The sequence below is a fragment of the Squalius cephalus genome, assembly GCF_949319135.1.
Source record: "Squalius cephalus genome assembly, chromosome: 18".
Classification (NCBI taxonomy): domain Eukaryota; kingdom Metazoa; phylum Chordata; class Actinopteri; order Cypriniformes; family Leuciscidae; genus Squalius; species Squalius cephalus.
In genome coordinates this window covers 1,818,978-1,841,280 of record NC_137139.1, presented here as the reverse complement: position 1 = coordinate 1,841,280, position 22,303 = coordinate 1,818,978, and the positions used below count along the sequence as shown (strand labels likewise).

The 22,303-nt window shown below is 40.3% G+C and overlaps 1 protein-coding gene across 1 annotated transcript; it reads left to right on the top strand.

The window, feature by feature from the left end:
• Positions 1-3,133: 3,133 nt before the first annotated feature.
• On the top strand, positions 3,134-4,171 carry LOC307146197 (trace amine-associated receptor 13c-like; the record flags this gene model as incomplete). Its single annotated transcript, XM_079850074.1, has 1 exon — positions 3,134-4,171. The coding sequence occupies exon 1, from the start codon at positions 3,164-3,166 to the stop codon at positions 4,169-4,171; it is 1,008 nt and encodes a 335-aa protein (XP_079706200.1). The 5' UTR covers positions 3,134-3,163.
• Between the last annotated feature and the right edge of the window lie 18,132 nt (positions 4,172-22,303).

Below are 22,303 nucleotides of genomic sequence, written 5' to 3'. Positions count from 1 at the left end.
CTGTATCACACAGGGACGCCGGAGTATGATGTATGATGACGTAACCAAGTGGCGTCTCATTTCATAGGGGTATGTTTTCAACCCTAGCCATGGGCGTCGGAACCATTGTATATGGGTGGGACAAGACCCACCCACTTTTTAAGACCAATTATATTGGACCCACTCACTTTTATATTCAGTGCATATGTCTGTTCGCTTTTCAGAGCGCCGTCAGTCAAATTCCACTTGAGGAATGCCCTAATGAATTAAACTCCATTTCCGCTGAATCGCTGAATACATTATATTTCTCAACGAGCCACAACTGACGAAAAAACCGCCCGTTGTTCACTTCCAGTCAAATATTGCGTTGCAAATATCAATAACAGCTTTAAGTTGTCAATGCTGGCAAATTACTATGGTATCAGCAGGTTAATCCACGGATAGCTGTGCATTTAATGCACGACGTGGAGGCGAGTTTAGTTTACTTGTTTAATTAAAAGGCATCAGAATACATGAAATGGCATTAGTAACATTTTTCTGGGGGAGGACCCACCTACTTTTTTTTTGCTTCCGACGCCCATCACCCTAGCGCAGGGTTCACCAATCTCGGTCCTGGAGGGCCGCTGTCCTGCAGAGTTTAGCTCCAACCCCAATTAAACACACCTGAACCAGCTAATCAAGGTCTCACTAGGCATACTAGAAACTTTCAAACAGGTGTGTTGGAGCTGGTTGGAGCTAAACTCTGCAGGACAGTGGCCCTCCAGGACCGAGATTGGTGAACCCTGCCCTAGCGCTTACCACTCGGTTTCGAGGGACAAGGGCTAGGGGTAAGACGAAGGGGTAAGACAGAGAATTGGGATTCAGCATATCCTTCTGCGTACCACCACTCTTCAGTCACACCTTTTTCAGTAAGGGACAATATTTGCCCCTTTAAATCGATTTTTTCAAGTGCATTTTTACCTTTACAAATACCTTTATAAAATAAATAATGCTTTGAATTAAAAAATAAATCTTAAATAGATAAATATGCAATGATGGTAAAAACGAAGTGATGCTTTTAAATATTAAATTAAAACCGCCAGTAGGTGTCATCAAGTCATTCATTCAGTAACGAAGCAAGTGGCTGTATTTATGAATTAATCATTGAATCGTTGACTCTAAAGATTCGTTCACAATCATTGCTGTGTGCTGCAGTTCTGCTGTGGCTTTCATTGGAGCTATTAATTTATTGTAAAAATTCTGACAACTGTGTTGAAAATGAACATCACTTAATATTAATATTTCGTTTGTTGAACTGTTGTATAAAATCAATGTCACATTCGCAATCGTGTGGATCTTCATATAATGTGATCAACATTAAACACAGGAACTCACACAGGGTATGTGTTTGTATCGAAGAGAGTTTGAATTATATCGATCTCCATGCACAGCCTGTGTCTATATTTGTTCTTCATGCTAGTAAGTGCTAACTTAAATCCCTACTTTTACAAAGGTAACGTATTGTCGAGAACGGCAGAATAGCGCGATTTGCTGAGGCAGCAATCTGCACGAGACCTGTCATATAGCCTATACACGCTGCTTAAATGCAGACAGTTTTGACCGCAAAAGATGAGGTTTGATCGTATGTCATGTATTTACAGCATTTAACCTAAGAGAAATGCATGCTCGGTTTAAATCTTATTTTAAGATGAGGTAGTATTAACGTTAAAGGAACGGCAAAATTCAGCATTTTGTTCCCGCACCCCTTCTGTCACCTCACGGTTTGAGAACCACTGCCTTTACATATCTTTGTAAAACGAATAATAATAATAATAATATTACAAATAATTATTAGTATTACACAATTTAACACAAACTGCATGATACCAGTGCTCTGTGAAAAAGTCAGTAATTATTTAATGCCATATTACAAGACTGAAGCATTCTTACACAAAAACAAACAAATTGCACAAACTTTCCATTTGCATTTGAATTTAACTCAAAAAGTTTAGTTACTTTCTCAGACAGATCCCTCACTTCGGTAACTGTCCATGTTAGATCTGTCCCTGTTGTTTTAAAAAGTAATCACGGAAAGTAAAACAAGGCATTAGCATCCAGCTAGCCAGGCCGATAGACTGCAGTCTGATGGAGTCATGGAGATAGGCGCGCATGAGCGCGTGCGTGGGCGGGCACGCGCAGCTTGGGGCGCTAACAGAAGCGCCCATAGCTGACTAGATTTGAGCTCGCTGATTGGCTACAGTTTATGTCAAACATGTATATCTTAAATCAGCAATTGGCTAAGCTGCTCCACAGACCCGCCTCTCTGGGGCGATTTCTCCAGCGCCCCAGAGCTGATGAGACGTGCACGCAGGTGGAGGAGACGTGTTGAAAAAGCAGACATTTTTAATTTCTATCATATTTTTCACATATACTGGGTATATTTAATATCTTAAACACACAAATACTGACAATTTGTATGTATGATTTATGTATGTATTTACTTATTTATTTAATGAGTGTGGCTCATAAACTGTGGTCTGGCTCATGGGGGGAGGCGCCCTAGCGCCCTCTATTGGCCAGCCGCCCCTGTAATTGAATCCTTTTTATTACACATATGTTCAATTCAATAGCTTTCTCACTGTTCAGTATAAAGATTATTTCACTATTTTTGATATGTTCTGTATACGGGACAGTTATTGCCCAACTATTTCATTGCAATAGTTAATTTACAGGGTAAACTGGGAGGATTATGGACAGCTCAAACATTCTTGAGTTCCAATGGATGACATAACCCCTCTATTTCTGGACCCCATTCCTAATTCACAGAAATCATCTTAACCTCACCAAGGGACCCCTCAGATGAGTTCTAGGAGCTGCTCAAAGGAAGAGTGATCTACAGTGACTGATTACTGATTAAAGCAAAAACCACCACACCTGTGTTCAGTTCAGTTCCACCTGTGCTTTGCTTTTATGTGGAAATACTAAACAATACCAAAAAGAATGGTAAGAGAATTCTAATCTGGACTGAAGAAATTAATTGCATTTCAAAGCTAATGTTCAACAAAATAAAAAAAAAACAAAAAAAACGTTTGAATGTTACATCATCAGTGGGCAGTAGATGGGTGGGCCGTCTGATCCAGACACTGTATAAATTATATGACAAGAAAGAGAGCAGAACAAACTCCTAACATGAGGAGACTCACTCATGGCTAATGAGACAGAGGATCATGAGTCTCTTTACTGCTTTCCTGCCATCAACTCATCATGTATCAAGAGCTTTGAATACTCTAGACATGAATATATTATTATGCATGTGGTTTTTTCATTGCTGTCAGCATGGACTGTGTTTCTGAACCTGGTGGTGATCATCTCTATCTCTCACTTCAAGAAGCTTCACACTCCAACAAACCTGATTATTCTCTCTCTGGCTGTGGCCGACATGCTTATGGGACTTACTGTGATACCCATAGAGGCCATCACACAGATTGAGGCTCACTGTTGGTACTTTGGAGAAACTTTCTGTAAACTGTATATTTTAGCCTTTACATTGCTCACCACAGCATCTCTCAGTAGTTTAGTTTTAATTGCTGTTGATCGTTATGTGGCTGTGTGTTACCCTTTACACTACCCACAGAAAATAACCACAACTAAAACTTTAATATGCATCTGTCTGAGCTGGTCTTTTTCATTCTCTTATGCTCTTTCAGTTATAATTGTGTATAAATATTTTAACATTAATTCATCCACAGTCGACGTGTGTTATGGATATTGTGCTATTTATGGGGGACTTCCCTTGTTTATCGCTGATGCGTTAATTACTTTTATTTTTCCATGTACCATATGCCTAACTTTATATTTGAGAATTTTCTATGTAGTACTTCAGCATGTGAAAGTTATAAACTCTCTGAAGAAGGGTGGTAAATGTGTAACAGAAGGTTCATTGAAGAGGAAATCGGAGAGTAAAGCTACTCTGACATTAGGAATCATTGTGGTAGATTATATGATTGCCTATGTTCCATACTATACCAGTTATCTATGGGTAAACTCTGCCACAGCCAAAGCTATTTTAACATGGATGTGGTACATAAACCCATCTCTGGATCCTCTGGTCTATGCTATATTTTATCCCTGGTTTAAAAGGACAGTTAAACAAATCTTAACTCTGAAAATATTTCAGCCAGCATCTTCTCTGGTTGACATTTTTACAGAATAGAATAGAATAGAATAGAATGAGGCATTTATATAGCACTTTCATATGTACTACTGTACACCCAAAGCACTTTACAATCATATCAGGGGATCTCTCCTCAACCACTTGGATGATGTGACAGCAGCCACAGTACAATGGTGCCAGTGCGCTCACCACACACCAGCTATAGTGGAGAGGAGAGAGAGTGATAGAGCCAATTCAATTACAGAGCATCAATTGTAATAAAACTGGTAAAGCTGTCACTCATAAAGGATATGATTATCTTTGTAGGATTTATATTTGTAATTTACACTACATGTATCTTTGTTTTATTTCAGAGAGTATGTTTTCTGCTTTTGATGTTCAATTTGAACAATTAATTAAACTGAAATTAGTTCATAAATTGTATTAAATTAGCTCATTAAATAAACTAAATGGTAAATGTAGATATTATGTGCTTTATGCTTAATCACTTTCATCAGTCATGTTGCATCTGTGTTATCAAAAACATAATGACAAAAAAGGGACAGTCATACAGAACTAAACTCTGTAAAAAAAAAGTGATGTCTAACTTTCAACTTCTTTTATTTCCAGAAAATGTCTTAATGTATAAATATTGTTATGAACATAAAAAGATTCAACAACATAAACATAAAATAAACAAGTTTCGCAGACATTTGATGAAAAGAAATGGAACAATGAGTCCCTGAACAATATCAAAATAAGCAGTCATATGTGGTGTAGCCAGGAGCTGCTGTAAGTCCCACAGATCATCCTCATGGACTGTAGCAGACTGGCCTTTTCTTACTGTGAGATGTTACCCCACTCTTCCACCAGGGCTCTCAAAGTTCTCAAACATGGTTCCTGGATTAGAAATCACAGTGTGTCAGTACTTAAATATATAATTACACTGTAACAGTGACACCTTAAAATAAAATGTAACCAAAAATGTTGTTGTGTGTAATGCGTGTGTGTGTGTGTGTGTCCTGGTAAACCCAAACGTCCCCACAAAGGTACAGATGGTACCCAACCAGAATGCCTATTACCGCCGCGGCGGCTAATCACCGCGGCGAAAATAAACCAGCCGCATTTCAAAGTCGTTCCCGAAATGACCGCCAGGTGGCGCAAAGGGACATTGTGCAAAACAGCAGCAATAGCCGTATTTTAAAATGTAAGTGGGTTAAATATAAAACCCTAAGCCTGATAGGCATATTTTTCATATATATAAATAGGCCTATTAGGCTACAACAGAATAGAACCAAAGATAGAATCAATTTTAGAACTGAAAAAATAGAATCAAAAGTTAAAAATAGAGACGATATTAGGAGCAATGACGCAGAATATTTTTACTATTCTATTGAGGAATTAGATAAATGAAGAGCTCTCGTGAGCGATACAATTGCATAGTAATTTATAGTGATTTCAAAAGCAGTCCTTAAAAAAAAAATACATGGAGTAGTGTGGTATAATTTTTCAGAGATTACGCGGAACGGGTTTTAGTTAAGATCATGGTTTCAATGCCCTTAATGTATAGGCTAGGCTACTGCTTTAAAAAAATGTCACAACGCGTTTTGAGATTGTTTTGAATTAAACATTGAAGTTTAAAATGTAGTGTTTTGGCACACCAGGCCGAGTGGCATTACGCATTGTTCAAAAATCAAGTTTTATTCTGACATGTTGAATTGGCGTTAGAATTTTTTTTTAGATTTATTAGATTTAGATTTTAGATTTCGTTAGATTTATTTTTCTCATAACAGCTAAAATAACTTAATATATGCCTTGTCTTAATATGACCTACTTAATATAGGCAATAGGCATATACTAGCCTATATAATAGCCTAAATTAGCAAAACTTGGCCACTAAATATTTAATTTTCAATTATTTTAATTATCACAATTAAAGTTTTAATTTTATTAAATTGAACAAGCGCAACAATTAGCATTTAATCAAATATTCTAAAAGATGTATTATTAATAATAATGTTATTTCAACATAATATTTCGTTTTTTCGACATAATATGTGTGCGTGCAACAAGCAAGATGTGTATTTGTAAATCCGGTGATGCGTGCATTGATTTTTATCAATGAACTAGTGTTTTCTGACAGTGTCGACTGCAAAGATGAAGTTGACGATCGCCATATTTGTAGTGAACGCACCTAGAGAGAAATGCACATAAAGACATAATCAGAGAGTAGCCTTTTTCTTTTCGTTTTGAATTATTTCGTTTGAAGACATTTCAAGCTTTGTGTATTTGATGTATTTATCATGTCTGTGTGAGGCATACGCTGAGTTTCGTTAAGTTAGGAGGATGAGATGCGCTCCAGCTGACGTGCAACGCAAGTGACCGCCTCCATGATTAGTGTCTGTTATATTTGCTTCTCTTACTTATTAAATACAGGCAATTGGTTGATGAAAAATTTATTCAAATTAAGATACAATTTATAGAAAACGAAATTCACTTTAAATAAAGGTTTTCTACTAAACAAAACTTAATGAAGTGGTCAAAATCATGTCTGACCCACTCCATATCCATCTCTCGATATAATGCATCCTATCTTACTCGTGCTGTTCACTTTTCATATTCAACATAGATGGAAAAAAATAACATTATAATATTTTAACAAATATGATACTAAATGAGATTATTTAATGGCTACAACAGTACAGTAGGCCTATAGACTCTATTTGTACAAATTGCTGCACATTAATTTAATTAAATAAAACCTTGTAACGAATTCACACTGTATGGTAGACTGTGTACAGTTGAGACACCTTAAATAACTTGCGTTCGCAGCAAGCACAAGTTGTGATTTTTTGTGTCAGCTGGGAAGGAAATATATACCAGACCTCTTGGAACTTTAATTGAATACATAGCGTTGGTGAAGCATACTGAAATTACATCCCTACAAATTTATTAGGCCCTACTGAAAATAAATGTATCGAATTTAAGCAAAGTAGCCTAAATATTAAGACTGTAAGCCCTTTGCTTTTTACTTAGCCTATAAAGGACTCTTATAGCCGACTTTGTGTTAATTTAATTTGTAGAGGATTTTTTTAACTCAAACATTAACACTGAAATAAATTAAACTAAACTATTGTAATTTTTTTGGCACACGACGACGAGTGGCGCTATGCATTGTTCCAAAGCCAGGTTTTTTTCTGGCATGTTGAATTAGTGTTCGACAAACGCGGCGGCGCGTTCATTTGAATGAAGAGCGCTTCTCGCTCGTGTGAGCGAACACACACTGGAACGTTAGGCCATGTCGCAACGAGTGAATCGTGGCCGAGTGGTTGAACTTACGTTACGATCATTTAGATGACACGGTTTCGAATCCCGAACTAACTTGGACTACTGATATTTTTATATTAGCCTATTAATGCATTTTATAGTCTATTGTTGATGCAGAGAGATTTGTCTAGTTCTAAAACATAGTTTTTTGCTTATAACCTATTTACAAAATAACATCACCATGCATTTCCATTTTACAATAAGCAACAAATAGCCTATTATACAATGACTTTACTTCTGTAACCTATAATGATTCCAATCGTAATTTCAAAAGCAGTTCTGTTAATATATATATATATATATATATATATATATATATATATATATGACTTTTAAACGACAAACAATAAAATCAGAACCAGTATTTGCGTTCATAGTTCCAGTGGCAGTAATGCATCCACGGCTTTTCAAAATGTCACAAAGCGTTTTGAGATTGTTTTGAATGAAATATTGAAGTTTATAATGAAGTGTTTTGGCAAACCACGACGAGTGGCAAACTCTTTGTTTTGTTTTGCAAACTCAGCTAGCCTGTGGGGGGTTTGGAGAAGGCAATAGTTGCTTTACCGTGGGGGTGCAGGACAGAGGTGTTAATGTTCCGTCTTTCATATGGAGAGTGTCGGAGCCAGCCTGATGAGCAGGCAAAGGCAAAATTCTTTTAAGGATTAATCTCAAAATCTCCAAAAGTCCATAGCCTATGTACAGTGGGCCCTATATCTTATTAAATTATATATTGTAGTTTTATTGATTGTATTTAAAGGTTTTCCACACACAATTTCAATTTAGCAGATACAGAGCTCTTTAATTCGCGACCCACCTCGTTTTATTGTGAGGTGAATTCAGCAAGGCATGTTGTATCTTTGAAGGAACAAAAGCTATTTGTTACAGTTTTTTCTTTCGTGATTTGTGTGGATGACACACAGCGACATATACAGTATTATCAGCTGTATGGTGTTTTTTTACGCTGAAAGACCCGCCGCGCGCAGTGAGGGAGACCAAACTTACTAAAAAAATATCCAGAGAGAGACAAAGAAAAACGCCTGTTCTTAATTTATGTTGCTTTTAACTTTTTTCGTTTTGTACCGTTTTAATTTTTTAATTTAGCTGCAATTTCTTTGACAATAGAAATTTAAAATGTTGCAAGAATAAGATTGTGTTTCTTATTTTGCATCACAAAGGGAATAAACTCTATCGATGCAACCCTGTTTAAATAAATAAACTGTTCCGACACTTTATTCATACCTTGAAATGTGCGATGGGTTTTCAAACTAAATTAATTTTCTTTTTCTTTTACATTTTCATTGTTTATTTTTTAATTGAAAGCAATACTGTATTGAAAGTATTTTTCTGATTTGTTCGATCTGTTTTGAAAAATGTCTTCCGTTGCTATGGCCGGGTATCACTGTCAGTCATCTCAATCTCGTGAATGATTCACACACAAATTTCTTTTTAGCAGATTAAAGACGAGCTTCATCATCTTAATTTTCTGGTGCAATCGGCTGACAGTCTTCCTCATCAGATGTGTCGTCTTTGCAGCGGCTCAACTGGAATGTAGCAAATTTATGTTGTAAATTGATAATTAAACAAGATGATTGACTTTAATAAACAGATGCATATTTAAGCATCAAGAATGGAAAAACACAAACACTGTCGGCTACACTGAGATTCGATCTCAGATCGTTTGAAGCTCCGAGAGGCTATTGTTAATGCATTGACCACAGAGCTATCGTCTGAATAGCCTAGGTCTACTATTTTCTCTGTTTTAAAAGTTTGTTATATTCTTTTTTTATTTGCTTATGTTTTTTAACATTAGCAATTTACTGTCTCGAAATTATGTGTCGAAAAAATTATAAAAAAAAGTGTTTTTACAAGACCTTGTGCTGTTTATTTATTATTATTATTATTATTATTATTATTATGCAGATGTTAATTCAGCCATTCTGTTGGATAAAAATTGTCCCTAATGTAAAATGGAAATTAATGGTAATTTTATTTTATAAATATAAAATATTTAATATAGGCTATAGGAGAAAAAAACAATATGGTGTAGCAATATTTTAGAACTATCAAATCTCTCTGCATTAATAATAAAAAAGTAGCCCATGTTTGTTCGGGATTAGAACCCGTGTCATCTGAATTATTGAAACGTAAGTTATAGCCTACCACTCGGCCACGAATTTGTTTTGATTTAGTTTGTTTGAAATGTATTTTTACATATTTTGCTTTCGTTAATGTTAACCAATTCTGTTGTAGCATAATAGGCCTATATTTTTTCCCTAAAAGTTTGTTTTATTCTCTGCTTTGTTTGTTTATATTTTTACATATTCAATCAGTCTCATTTTTGTTCAAATAATGAAAAACGGTTGTTGTTTTTTTACAAGATCTTGCGCCAAGGTTGTTTTTTTTTTTTTTTATTTTTTTTTTTTAAATAAACAGATAGGAAACTTACCTTTTAAAATGCCGCAGTTGCTGCTGTTTTGCCCTGTCACTTGCGGCACCCGGTATAGCCTAGTCATTTCGCGAACGACTTTGAAATTCGACTGGTTTATTTTTGCTGCGGCAGTAATAGGCATTGTGGTTGATTATTTATTAAAGAATTCAATTGATACAACATGTAAGCCTATTTAATTCTGAATATAACAAAGAATGCTTAAACCGACTAACATCGGTTAGTAACTGCAAGTCCTGAAAATGTTTTAATTTTACGGTAAATTATTTTAATTTATTTCACTGTTATGTTTCAGTTAATAAATCTACAAACACATTAAAATAACACAAAGTAAATGACAAGTAACCTATTGACATAACCTTTCTAAATTATAGAAAAACTGGGCACACAATGTTACCGTGTGTCTACTTTGTTTAAATTTAATGAATTTGAATTCGTTTAACCACAATATTTATCTTGAATTTATCTGTGACCTCAGCTCAGATTACTGCCGCGGCAGATTACGTCATAAAGAGAATAAACTGACACTTTTCAAAGTCTGTGATTACAGCACCACTCAGCGGTAAAAGGCAGCAAATACACATCCCAATTTTGCCGCCGCGGGAACGGCGGCGGTAAAAGTCTCATTCTGGTTGGGCACCATCTGTAGTAATATCAGAAATGTCTGACTTTATGGAAACCTTTCTTATGGTCCCCATAAAGAAAACATGGTATAAATTATGTTAAATGTTATGTTTCTTTGAAAATGTAAGTTTTCTGTGAGGGAAACATTGCGCATTCAAACAGAAGCTTCCAACGTATTTTGGAAATTTCTACATTACCGCTCACTTACCACCAGACAGTGGATATAGTTTCAGGAGCCCAGAGCGGTATTGCGGACCTTCTGCATAGACTCATTGATACACAGAATCAACACACCGCCGATTTAAGAAGTGCGGTGGAATTTTTCGCTGTTTCCCAAGACCGCGTCTTGGAAGAAAACAGACAATTGCGTAACACGGTCTTATCACTCCAGCAAGACCTGGTGGAGGTGAGGAACGACCATTCCTTGCTTATTACTGTACTGTCTTTAATCTCTGAAAGGTTAAATGTTATCCAGAGACAATCGAGGGATACATGAGATAACTATTTTTTTAAATCCATTTCACTGTTATTGTTTGAAATTCGTTTGCCTGTTATTGTTTTTATCTAGGTGTGTGAGATTTTGTATTTGTGTTTTTAGTTTTTAAAATCTATTTCTCTGTTATTGTTTTTTATCTAGGTGTGTGTGTGATTATGTTTTACTGATAGTTATGATGTATACCATTAACAACATTGTGGCCTATATTTGATGGTACGCTTCTGTTTCACACAATTTAAAAAATAAAAAACATATCAAAATGTTTCCTCTAAAAGACAGCGAACCGACTCAGAGTGTGATGAAATAAGACCTAGGTCTGAGAATAACGAGAGACTCAATCTTTTAATACGTGAACAGTTAAGAGGTCTAAATAGTAATGATTTGTCTAATACGGAGAGATTGAATGATATTATAATCGACCAACACGGTTGGATAGAGCCGGTCGTGGATGATGGAGATGAGAGCGCACAGATGGGTGGTGCTGTAGGGTCATCTCAAACTCGTACGGAGTTAAGTCGTGCGGAGATAGATTCTCTGATGGCTGACGGTGGTGTTGTTGGGGATTTCACAATAACCCCACAACCGCGTTTTAATGGTGTAGAGTTACAAAGATCGTTAGATCTCAGACAAATACAGACCACCGATTTTGTAGAATATAATTCACGCCTCCATAATATTCTAAACGAGGTGGTTGAGTTTTCACAACAGCTAGCTGGTCAAACAGGCTTCATAAACATAGCTCTGGCCGGAGAAAGTCTGCCGGGAACAGTAAATGCAGTATTAACGCCTGATAACCACCACGACCCATCATTATTCATAAATCAGATTGAGCAGGTTGCTCAGAGTAATACTGATGTGGCCAGTGATTCGACCTTAACATTACAAATCTCAATTGTGCGAGATAAAACAGGAGGAGGACGCAGAAAGATTAGTGACCTGGCTATAAGCGAGAGTATCAGTCAGAATAAAATGCATTTATTTAGCCCGATTAATATCGATAATGAAATGTGTTTGAGTTACTGTCTAGCATATTTCCTCAATCCAAAATTCACAGATCAAGAATTACAGACACCTGCGATGGAGATTCATACAGGATGCGGTTTTAAGACAGACGAGCAGATAGGGCTCCACAATTTGTCTGTTTTCAAAAATAAATTAGGCATAAAAATTGTAGTTTTTCACAGAGACTGCTCTGGGAAACTGCAGGTCTACAAAAACACAGACGAATTACACCTAAAGACAGTCCAAAGACAGCACGAGAGGCATTTTCATCTAATAAAAAATTTAGCTGGGTTTATAGGAGCTTCGTACGTGTGCGAGTACTGTTTAAAGGGCATAAAGACAGAAAAACACACGAATGTCAGTTTGTTTGTAAAATATGCATGACATCCGAATGTCGTTCGTATACGAGAAGAACAAGACAGTGTACAGAGTGTCTGAGATTCTGTAAAAACAACTTCTGTTACGAATCACATAAAAAATCACAAACCCCCGGTCAAAGATCCCAGTGTAAATCTGTGAGATTTTGCTCAAAATGCCATGTAGTTTATAGAACGCCATCTGATGGTGAAAAAATAAAACCTCACAAATGCTCTCCAGAGCATTGTGTACATTGTTACGAGATTTTGACAAGTGGAGGTAATCATGAATGTTATATTCAGCCTCTAAAACCTGAACCAAAGGACGATAAATACATTTATTATGATTTTGAAACATTCGTTTTCCCGCCGAAAGAGGGTGGGGCTCGGCTATAAATATAGCCTCGAGAGGCTGGTTTGACCAATTTTTCATTTCTTCAGCGAAGCTCACGCATCGCTGGATCCCGAGAGGAAGAAGCCGCGCCGTCTGATAGAAGCACTCAGCGGGATTAGTGCTGCATCTGAAGCTGCTGGTCGACAACTCGCCGCCTTCAGTCGCCGTTCCTGCTCACGCTTTCCGGCGTACATATCCTTTTCTCTGCTGCCGCGACACACACTCTCATTGCACTAAAAGAGCCGGGCGTCTTTTTCAAGACACCCCTTTTCCTGATAAGGATCACGCAGCTCTCGCGCTCGCTGACGGTGCTGCCCTCAGTGAGCTAATGCCTACGGTGACTCTGAGGACTCACCTGGCATTCTTCTCCGAGACTGCACCTCCGCCCGCCGCGGTACCGCGCCGTAAAAAGCGCCGTACTCAACGGGTCCCGGAACCTCCCCCAGCCCGCAAAGCTTGCCGGTGCGCCTGCCTGCTTAACCTGCTTCGCTGAGTCTCTTCCTGATGGACAGCGGCCGCCGCGTGCCGCCGTTTTCCGTCGTTGATGTAGTAGACCAAGAAGCCGCGTCTGGGGGGGATGATATCTGCTCTCCCTCTGTTCGAGCCGCGCAAACTGCGCCGTTCACAAGAGAGACCGGAAGCGGACGGTCACGGGGTTAGTTTTTTCTTTACGTTATAAGAAAAGCTACCCCGCCCTAGTTGCGCCCCATTCACCGGCGAAATGAGAAAAGAGTGTTTTTTGTCCCGCCGAGGCTGGACTTAACCTCCATTTTTCAGATATGCTCGTGCTAACTGAAAGCTTATGGATATTCCCCTGTGGCTCAGTGGTGGAATCTTAGGCTTTCGCACGAGAGACCCGTGTTCGAATCCCGGGTTTACTGACACATAAAATTATGCCGTCAATGCTTTCGTTCTGTCAGTTCCCTTAAAGGCGACTGCAGATGTGTATTTTGCAGCCAACGAGCGCGTTGTACAACCCGCTCGCCTGCGCCTAAACACTGTTTCTATGGCAACACAAAGTATTCCTAGCCTCTGCGGTCGGACTCCCACCAAAACCAACTCGCTCAGTTCCAGTAATTGCGACTGTTCCAGCGTATTCTGCAGTAAACTAGTCGGCAACACGGCCCGCTTGCCTGCACACAAACGCCGTTTTTACGGCGACCCAGATAAATCCCATAAAGAGTGTATTTTCTGGTATTCCGGCCACGGGCGATGGTGTTATGAGTGTAGTAAAAATGCCCACTGCCCAGTGCCCATTCCTACACACAAACACGGCCCGCCACACACGGCCCACACAAATAAAATCGACTCATGTCGATTGTGCACCAAATGTAGTGATTGTGCCCACGTCCCAGTGCCCGCAAACACTACACACTACATGTCTCGGTTTCTGTAAAAACGAAACCAACGCACATACAGTCTGCACAAACAGACGGTGTTCTCAGCGTTTTGCATGGGCCCGATGTCCCGCGCCCTCATTCGCTCACAGACATAATAAACCCCACGGGGTTCGCCCCGCTCGCTCTCTCTCAGCACACCGCTGTAGGAGAACTGAGCGCGGGCAGGCTGCCCGCTGTGATCAGCGCGCCCCCAGTCTCACACGCTGCAAGCGCGGCGCTTATGTTACAGCACACCGATGCTCTCCGCTCGCCACTAGGTCACGACCAGAGCCTAGATATCATTCTACCCCTAGCCACTCACGCGAGGGCAGAGCTTCCCGGGGTATCAGAGTGGGGGCTGAACATTATAGAAAGAGGCTATAGAAAGGGGGCATGTACAGCAGATATTTTCTGGTACCCAAAAAAAAAAAAAAAAAGACATCCTAGATCTAAGGCGACTAAACAAAGCACTTCTGAAACGACTGTTCAGAATGCTCACGACCAGGAAAATCCTCTCGCAAATTTGCCAAGGGGACTGGTTCATGTCGATAGATCTGAAAGACGCTTATTTTCAAATACAAATAGCGTCACGTCACAGGCGATTTTTGAGATTCGCCTTCAAGGGCCAGGCATATCATCAGTACACAGTCCTGCCGTTTGGCCTATCCCTGGCACCTCGTGCATTCACGATGTGCATGGATGCAGCGCTCGCACCCCTCAAGCTCCGAGGCATACGAGTGCTGAATTATTTGGACGATTGGCTGGTTCTAGCTCGATCACAGTCAGAGCTCATAGAACACAGGACCATATTACTCTATCACCTCGAGAATTTAGGTCTCAAAGTCAATTTGGCGAAGAGTTCGCTGTCTCCCAGTCAGAAAATATCTTTTCTGGGTACAGAACTGGACTCGCTGTCTATGACAGCACAACTGTCACCGCAGCGCAGGCTGAGTATTCAGCGCATGACAGAAACTTTTCGCCACGGCACTTTAGTCCCGCTCAAAAAGTTTCAGAAAATGCTGGGTCTCATGGCTTCAGCATCTTCAGTGCTTCAGCTGGGTCTGCTTCGCTTGCGCCCGCTGCAGTACTGGTTAAAACCGCCCGTTCCGCGCAGAGCGTGGACCTCCGGTCTCTTGCGCCTCAAGGTCGATCAGAAATGCATTGCAGCTCTGAAACCTTGGACAGTGACCGATTGGTACCGGTCAGGTGTAAGCCTGGGGACTTCCTCGAGTGTGAAGGTGGTGTCTACAGACGCCTCAACCTCGGGATGGGGAGCGCTGCTAGAGGGCAGACCGTTCTTCGGCCAGTGGTCAGAACGGGAGAAGCTTCTACACATAAACTGCCTGGAAATGATGGCAGTCGACAACGCGCTGAGGCGCTTTTGTCCCCACATAATAGGACACCACGTCCTGGTCCGTTCGGACAACATGTCAGTGGTGACTTATAAATCACCAAGGAGGTATCAGATCCAGAACCCTTTACAGGCTGACGGAACGCCTCCTGGTCTGGGCTCAGCACAATCTGCGCTCGCTCAGAGCAGCGCATGTGCCCGGCCACCTGAATGTGGGACCAGACAGACTGTCCAGGAACAATCTTCCGGCAGGAGAATGGTCTTTACACCCGCAGACAGTCAAACTGCTGTAGAGGACATTTGGCAGAGCGAAAATAGACCTATTTGCGTCTCAAGAGAACGCTCACTGTCAGGAATTTTTCTCCAAGAGCGGGGATGCGCTGGCCCGCGTCTGGCCCCGCTGCCCGCTCTATGCGTTTCCCCCTGTCACACTTCTACCCCAGGTGTTAGAACGAATCAGGGAAAACGGATGCCCGGTGCTACTCGTCGCCCCATTATGGACGAACCAAGCCTGGTTTCCAGTCCTGATGCAGCTGACGAGTACCGCCCCGTGGCCGATACCGATGAGGAGGGATCTCCTCTCGCAGGCAAACGGCTCGATCTGGCATCCTTGCCCGGAGTTTTGGTCCCTACATGTGTGGGCCATCAACGGGTACCCGTTAACCTCCCAGCAGGAGTGTTAAACACGATCACGCAGGCTAGAGCTCCATCTACGAGACGGCTCTATTCCTCAAAATGGTCTGTGTTCACTAGCTGGTGTACAGCGCGTGGCACTTCACCCTCACACTGTGGGGTGTCGGAGGTTCTTTCCTTTTTACAAGAGCTTCTGGATAAGGGCAGAGCCCCATCCACGCTCAAAGTTTATGTGGCGGCCATAGCAGCGTTCGCTGAACCAACGTCTGGCCAGTCATTAGGAAGGAACGATCTGGTCATTCGCTTCCTTAGAGGAGCTAAGAGGCTGAATCCTCCCAGACCTCCCTCGGTTCCCGTTTGGGACCTTTCCACGGTTCTGGAAGCCATGAAAGGTGCCCCATTCGAGCCAATACAATCAATAGACCTAAAACACTTGTCTTTCAAAACAGTGTTTCTTCTGGCTCTCGCTTCGGTGAAGCGCATAGGGGACTTGCAAGCGCTCTCAGTGAGCGCGACGTGTATGGAGTTTGGACCTAATGACTCGAGAGTCATACTCAAACCAAAGCACGGATATGTTCCTAAATCCCTCAATACACCGTTTAGGGCACAGGTGATCTCCCTGTCGGCCCTGCCGGTATCTGAAGAGGAAGGGGACGCAGGCTTCCTTTGCCCGGTAAGGGCGTTAAGAGCCTATGTGTCTCGCTCATCCGTTTTCAGACAGACGGAGCAGCTCTTTGTTTTGTTCAGCGGACGTTCTAAGGGACTAGCTGCGTCAAAACAGAGTTTATCCAGATGGATAGTTGATGCTATAGCGCTAGCTTATACATCTAAGGGCCTGCAATGCCCGTTAGGTGTCAAAGCGCACTCCACGAGAGGCATGGCCTCATCGTGGGCTTGGTCTAGTGGGATTGCCTTGCAAGATATCTGTATGGCGGCAGGCTGGGCCTCCCCGTCTACATTTATAAGGTTTAATAACCTCGAGGTCCCCGCTTTACAAGCTAAGTTGCTCTCGGTCTAAATTTTCAGTACTGCCTGCCCGATGCTATCGGCTCAGGATGCTGAAACTGCTAGAGCGTCAATCACTGATCGTCTGTTTACTTCTGTGGGCAGTGCGTAAGTCCCCCATATTCATCAGTCCAGGCCGAGTTCGCCCTGGCTGTGTGGAACACTTGATATAATCTGCTCTTATAGAGCTCTATATTACAGGGATGATGCTATTCTAGCCCCTCCTCCCGGATTTCTGTGAGTCCCATGTGATTAGGCACTGTCTGAGCCCCGGGCACCTGCCCTTGGGACTTTAGTGTTGTATCTCAAGCACGCACGGCGTTTTACACTGTGTTCCCCTAGCGTAAGATATTACGCAGTACGAGAGAACCTCTCGTAAGAGAACGTACTCGGTTACTAACGTAACCTCGGTTCTCTCTAGAGAGGGAACGAGTACTGCGTATCTTGCCGTGCATGCATCACGCTCCGGTTCGCTTCGGCGATGAAAAACTGGTCAAACCAGCCTCTCGATGCTATATTTATAGCCGAGCCCCACCCTCTTTCGGCGGGACATGACATATTGGGCGCGAAGCGCCCTCATTGGTTCTGATGTCATGAGGGGCCTCTCTCGATAGGCTGGTGCAGTTGCCTCAGAGCAGCCAATGGGCGCGCGAGCTGTCTCGCCCATGTCTGCATGCTGCTGCAATGCGTTTTACATTATTGCAAAATTAAGGATAATTTTTTGGCTTCAGTTCTCGTGGAAAAGAGGGTTTCCCCTAGCGTAAGATATTATGCAGTACTCGTTCCCTCTCTAGAGAGAACCGAGGTTACGTTAGTAACCGAGTACGTTTTCTGGGCCCTGGAGGTGTTCTCACATGCTCTGACATTTGTTGTTTTTTCAGTTATTTATAAACATGTTAATGGCAAAGGTGTAAATTTACTCTATAAAGCACAAACAGGGCTACCATAATATCTGATCAACATGCTTGTAAATCTTTGTGTTTTTAAGATAATAATGTTTATGCGTGGTTATTTGAAAAAATAAAAATGAAAGTTGCTGAAATAAGACCACAAAACACATACTAAATATGTGCCCACAAGACTTTTGACTAATGGATGTTGTCGCCTTGAGTTTTTTCTTCAAAATGATGTGAAAATCATCCTGCCTAATCATTCTCATAAAACAATACATTGATTTAAACCTTGTAAAACAGTTTTTTTGTCAGAAGAGGTTTATGCATGGGAGGGGTAATGGCCCATCAATATTAATGAGATTCAGACCAGGGGCCTCATTTATAAAACTGTGCGTAGGAACCTTACTAAAAGTGTACGTGCGCCCGAAAGCCAAAAATGGCGTACGCAAAAAGATTTTCTCAATCTTTTCCACTTGCCGAATTGTATTTTTAATTGATTTATATTTTTAATGGAAACAGATAGGTCTTGGGCATTATTTGCACGAAACTATTTTCTCAGACAATCTGGTATTATCATGATAAGCAATTATCTCTGTGGTTAAAACATTAAAGCACGCCACAGGAAAAGTGTTCAAAAACAATCGCATCCACAACAAATATTTCTAATGATTGAATTAAAAAAAATGTTGTAACTTCAGTAATGATTTCATGTTTAAGTGTTTAACTCCATTAATTTGAATGGCATATTTAATATAAATGTTTATATCAGAAGTATTTTATTTATTTAAACTGTTATTTGCGTCAGTTTCACTAAACGGCTCAACACGCTCGCTGCCGCGGACATTAAGAAGGAATGGATATTTGCTGCAAGTGACAGGCTTGGTGATTGAAATTGTATTTGAATAATCTTTCTGTATATGTTTAATTTTCTTTAGATTTTCTGTATAAAAGTGACCAAAAATACATTTAACTCCAGCTCACCATCGGTGTCGCCAAAGTGCTCCATCTCCAAAACGTTCGTACGCATGGGTCAGAGTTTGCGTGCAGGTGCACAAATTTTCCCGTCAAGTTTTCTTTATAAATCCCACCTTTTGCGCAGGAACTGGCGTATGCATGTTTTCAGCCCCGTTTTGTGCGTACGCAAGCTTAATAAACGAGGCCCCAGGGGTGTGACATACACTCCCCCAATGGCTAATGGGCCATCAAGTGCCTGAACAAAGAAGAGGAGATTCAAAGGTTTTGTTTTTCAATCTGTTTTATTGTAATTCCTCTATGTGGAGGAACTAAATGTTCTAAATTTGCAGGTATCTCACAGTAAATGCCTATGCCCCGTTGATGGCGGGCTCTAAGCAAAATAATGCAAAATGAGCAAAATAAACTAAAATAAAGGCAGATAGAATATAGTTACATGTCTTGGCTTGAGCATTGGTGTTGTGGCACAGAGTTGACACTGCATTCTCAGAAAAAAACATTTTGAAGAGACTCAGAGGAGTGTGTGCGTCAGCAGGACTCCGCTGTGGGCCAGGTTTCCGTGCAGGCAGGAATCTCAGAGTCTGTGGAACTATATCAATGTCAGTCTCTGTTTTCCATGATAGAGTAGACTGCTTGTTGCTTGTCTGAATGTTTGTCTTGGCCCTCTTTGCAACAGGTGTCTGATGATCACCATCACCTTTATAGCTGTAAAACAAACAAACAACTGTGAGCATGTTTATTACACAAAATATAACAACTGCATTTCAATCATTAAAAGTAACATTGGCCAGATGCAAAGCCATACAGACACATAATGTTTGTATGGACTATGTAAAACCAGAATATGTAAACAGAATTATACTAATATCTGAAAGAAAGGGAATAAGTGTCATGATATATTACGCGGAAGCAATGATGCAAGTAACTCTTTATTGAGGGGTCAAAAGACACAAAAATATACAGGAACTCGGGTGGGCTGGTGGCGCAGGGACTAGATGGTCAGCGTGCTGGTGAAGACAGGTGACGGTGAATCCAGTGACAGTGAACATCCAGACGAGATGAGACGAACACCACGAAGACACCGAACGGGAACTAGAATCAGGAACAGGACTGGAGACGGCACACGATGACACACACTGAGGACACCAAACAACGATCTGACAAAGAGAGGAGAGTGTGATTATAGGTGAGTGAATTGGCAGCAGCTGGTGCGGGGAATGAGATCAGCTGGCGCGCTGATCAGCAGGAACGAGCAGTCATGCCCACTCACACACACCCACACACACATAACAACAAATACACGAGACACCAAGAAAACAGTGAATTCATGAACCGTGACAATAAGTGTACTTACTTTTCAGTTGTTCTCAAAACTGAACGACACCTGTCGCATGCCCTTCCAGTGCGAGTTGCGGTTGAGGCTGAGAGTGATGCTACCACATTCCTATACAAATAATAATATTAATATTAATAAAGGTTGAACAAAGTACTATGCCAGCACATGCATAACTGATGGACAGTCAGCATGTTGATAAAACAACATCAGGTCTAACATCTGTAAAATAGTGGGCAAATATGTACTTACTCTTTCTGATTTCTGTCTATGTTGCTGCGTGTCCTCTTAGTGCGAGTTGCAGAACCTACGTCATTCCTTTCAAAAAAAGTTGAAAACTATTATTATCATATATTTTAGAGTACTATTCCAGCACATGCACAACTGATGGGCATTAGCATGCTGATAAGATAACACAAAGAAAAAATATGTAACATTATCAACCAACCTCCAAAAATAAAGTCATGCAGGCTCATATTGTAAAAAAAAAAATTGAACTAACATGGGTAAATATGTACTTACTCTTTCTGATGTTCGACTGTGTTGCTGCGCATATATTGCGTGTCATTGGGCCATTACGGAGATAGCACAACGCAAACATTAACACATTTGCAATTCATCAGCTGGGCATATTTACACATTTCAGCACATACACACATTTGCAATAGATATTTGCAAGCACTCTTCGTTGATGATAATGAGCCAGCATAAACACTAGTCAAAATATAATCTAAACATACATAATATTTTCTAAATTAATTTCAAAATTCTAACTTTCATACAGGCCTATGATCTAAGATCATGCGCAATCGCGAGACAAATGGAGTGGGCAGACAAGATTTTGACCATTTCATTAGGTTTATTTTTTGTATAAAGCCTTTCTTAAAAGTGAATTTCGTTTTGTATTAATTATATCTTTAATCGTTGTTTCATCAACAAATTGCCTGTATTTAATACATAAGATTTAAAAATAGCAGGCAATAGAGCTCCGTGTCGGCATGTGAGCTCGTCTCATAAATGAACCCAAACTCATAAGCTTTGCCTAAAATACCAGAGAAATATATAGAAAGCTCGAAATGTGTTATTTTAAACAAAACTATTAAAAACGAAAGAAAACAGACTGCATGAAGCCTCTCTCCTTTATACAGCATAGCCTAGACCATTTAAATATAAATTACTCTGAATGACAAGTATGGAAATGGTCCAACCAGTAAAATATGTAGCCTACGTTTATATAAAATAGCTTGTCAATTTATGCAAGTAAATTTAAAAAGACTTACTCATCCGAAATATTATCCACGGCTGGATCAAGTCGCTCAACGTTCGTCGCTCAAAATACAAACGTTCGTCGTCAGAGTCCCGCTCTTCTTCTGAGGAAAAAGTGAACTCTTCGTCACTATCCAGGACGAGCTGAAGGGCTTCTTCACCAGTGAATCGTGCCATCTTCCAACGGCGCAGGAAATTGAATGAATGAAACTTGCTGGTTTGAAGGCATTTCAGGGGGTGTTTACCTTATTTTGCATAGATCACCTCAGAACATTATCTTATGAATAGCGCGCTCTGCGAGTGGGTGTGAACTCATTACAGATAATTAGATGAGATGGGAGAAACTGTACTTCTCTTTAGTTTCATACAGATTACATTGCAGGAGAATATTTGTTTTGAATGTGAATTGTTTTATTTAAAAGTAGAAATTTAAAGCTTTCTTTAGACGCATGTTTCATGGTTGTGTGATAAGTATTAGCTGAGTTTCAGTGGTCCGTGTAACGCTTCACAATTCAGTTTTCAGACCATACAATGCAAATGCAAAAATTAAAAAATTAAACCAGATGTTAATTTTTCCCTTTTTTCCAGTTATATTATCAATGGATAATTACATTTTCACCGCTTTTCTTTTCTTTTTTACAGTTTCTAAATTGTAAATTTAAATTCGTTTTTTTAAAATAAATAAAAAACTGATTTTCGTTCTGGTCAAGGTGCA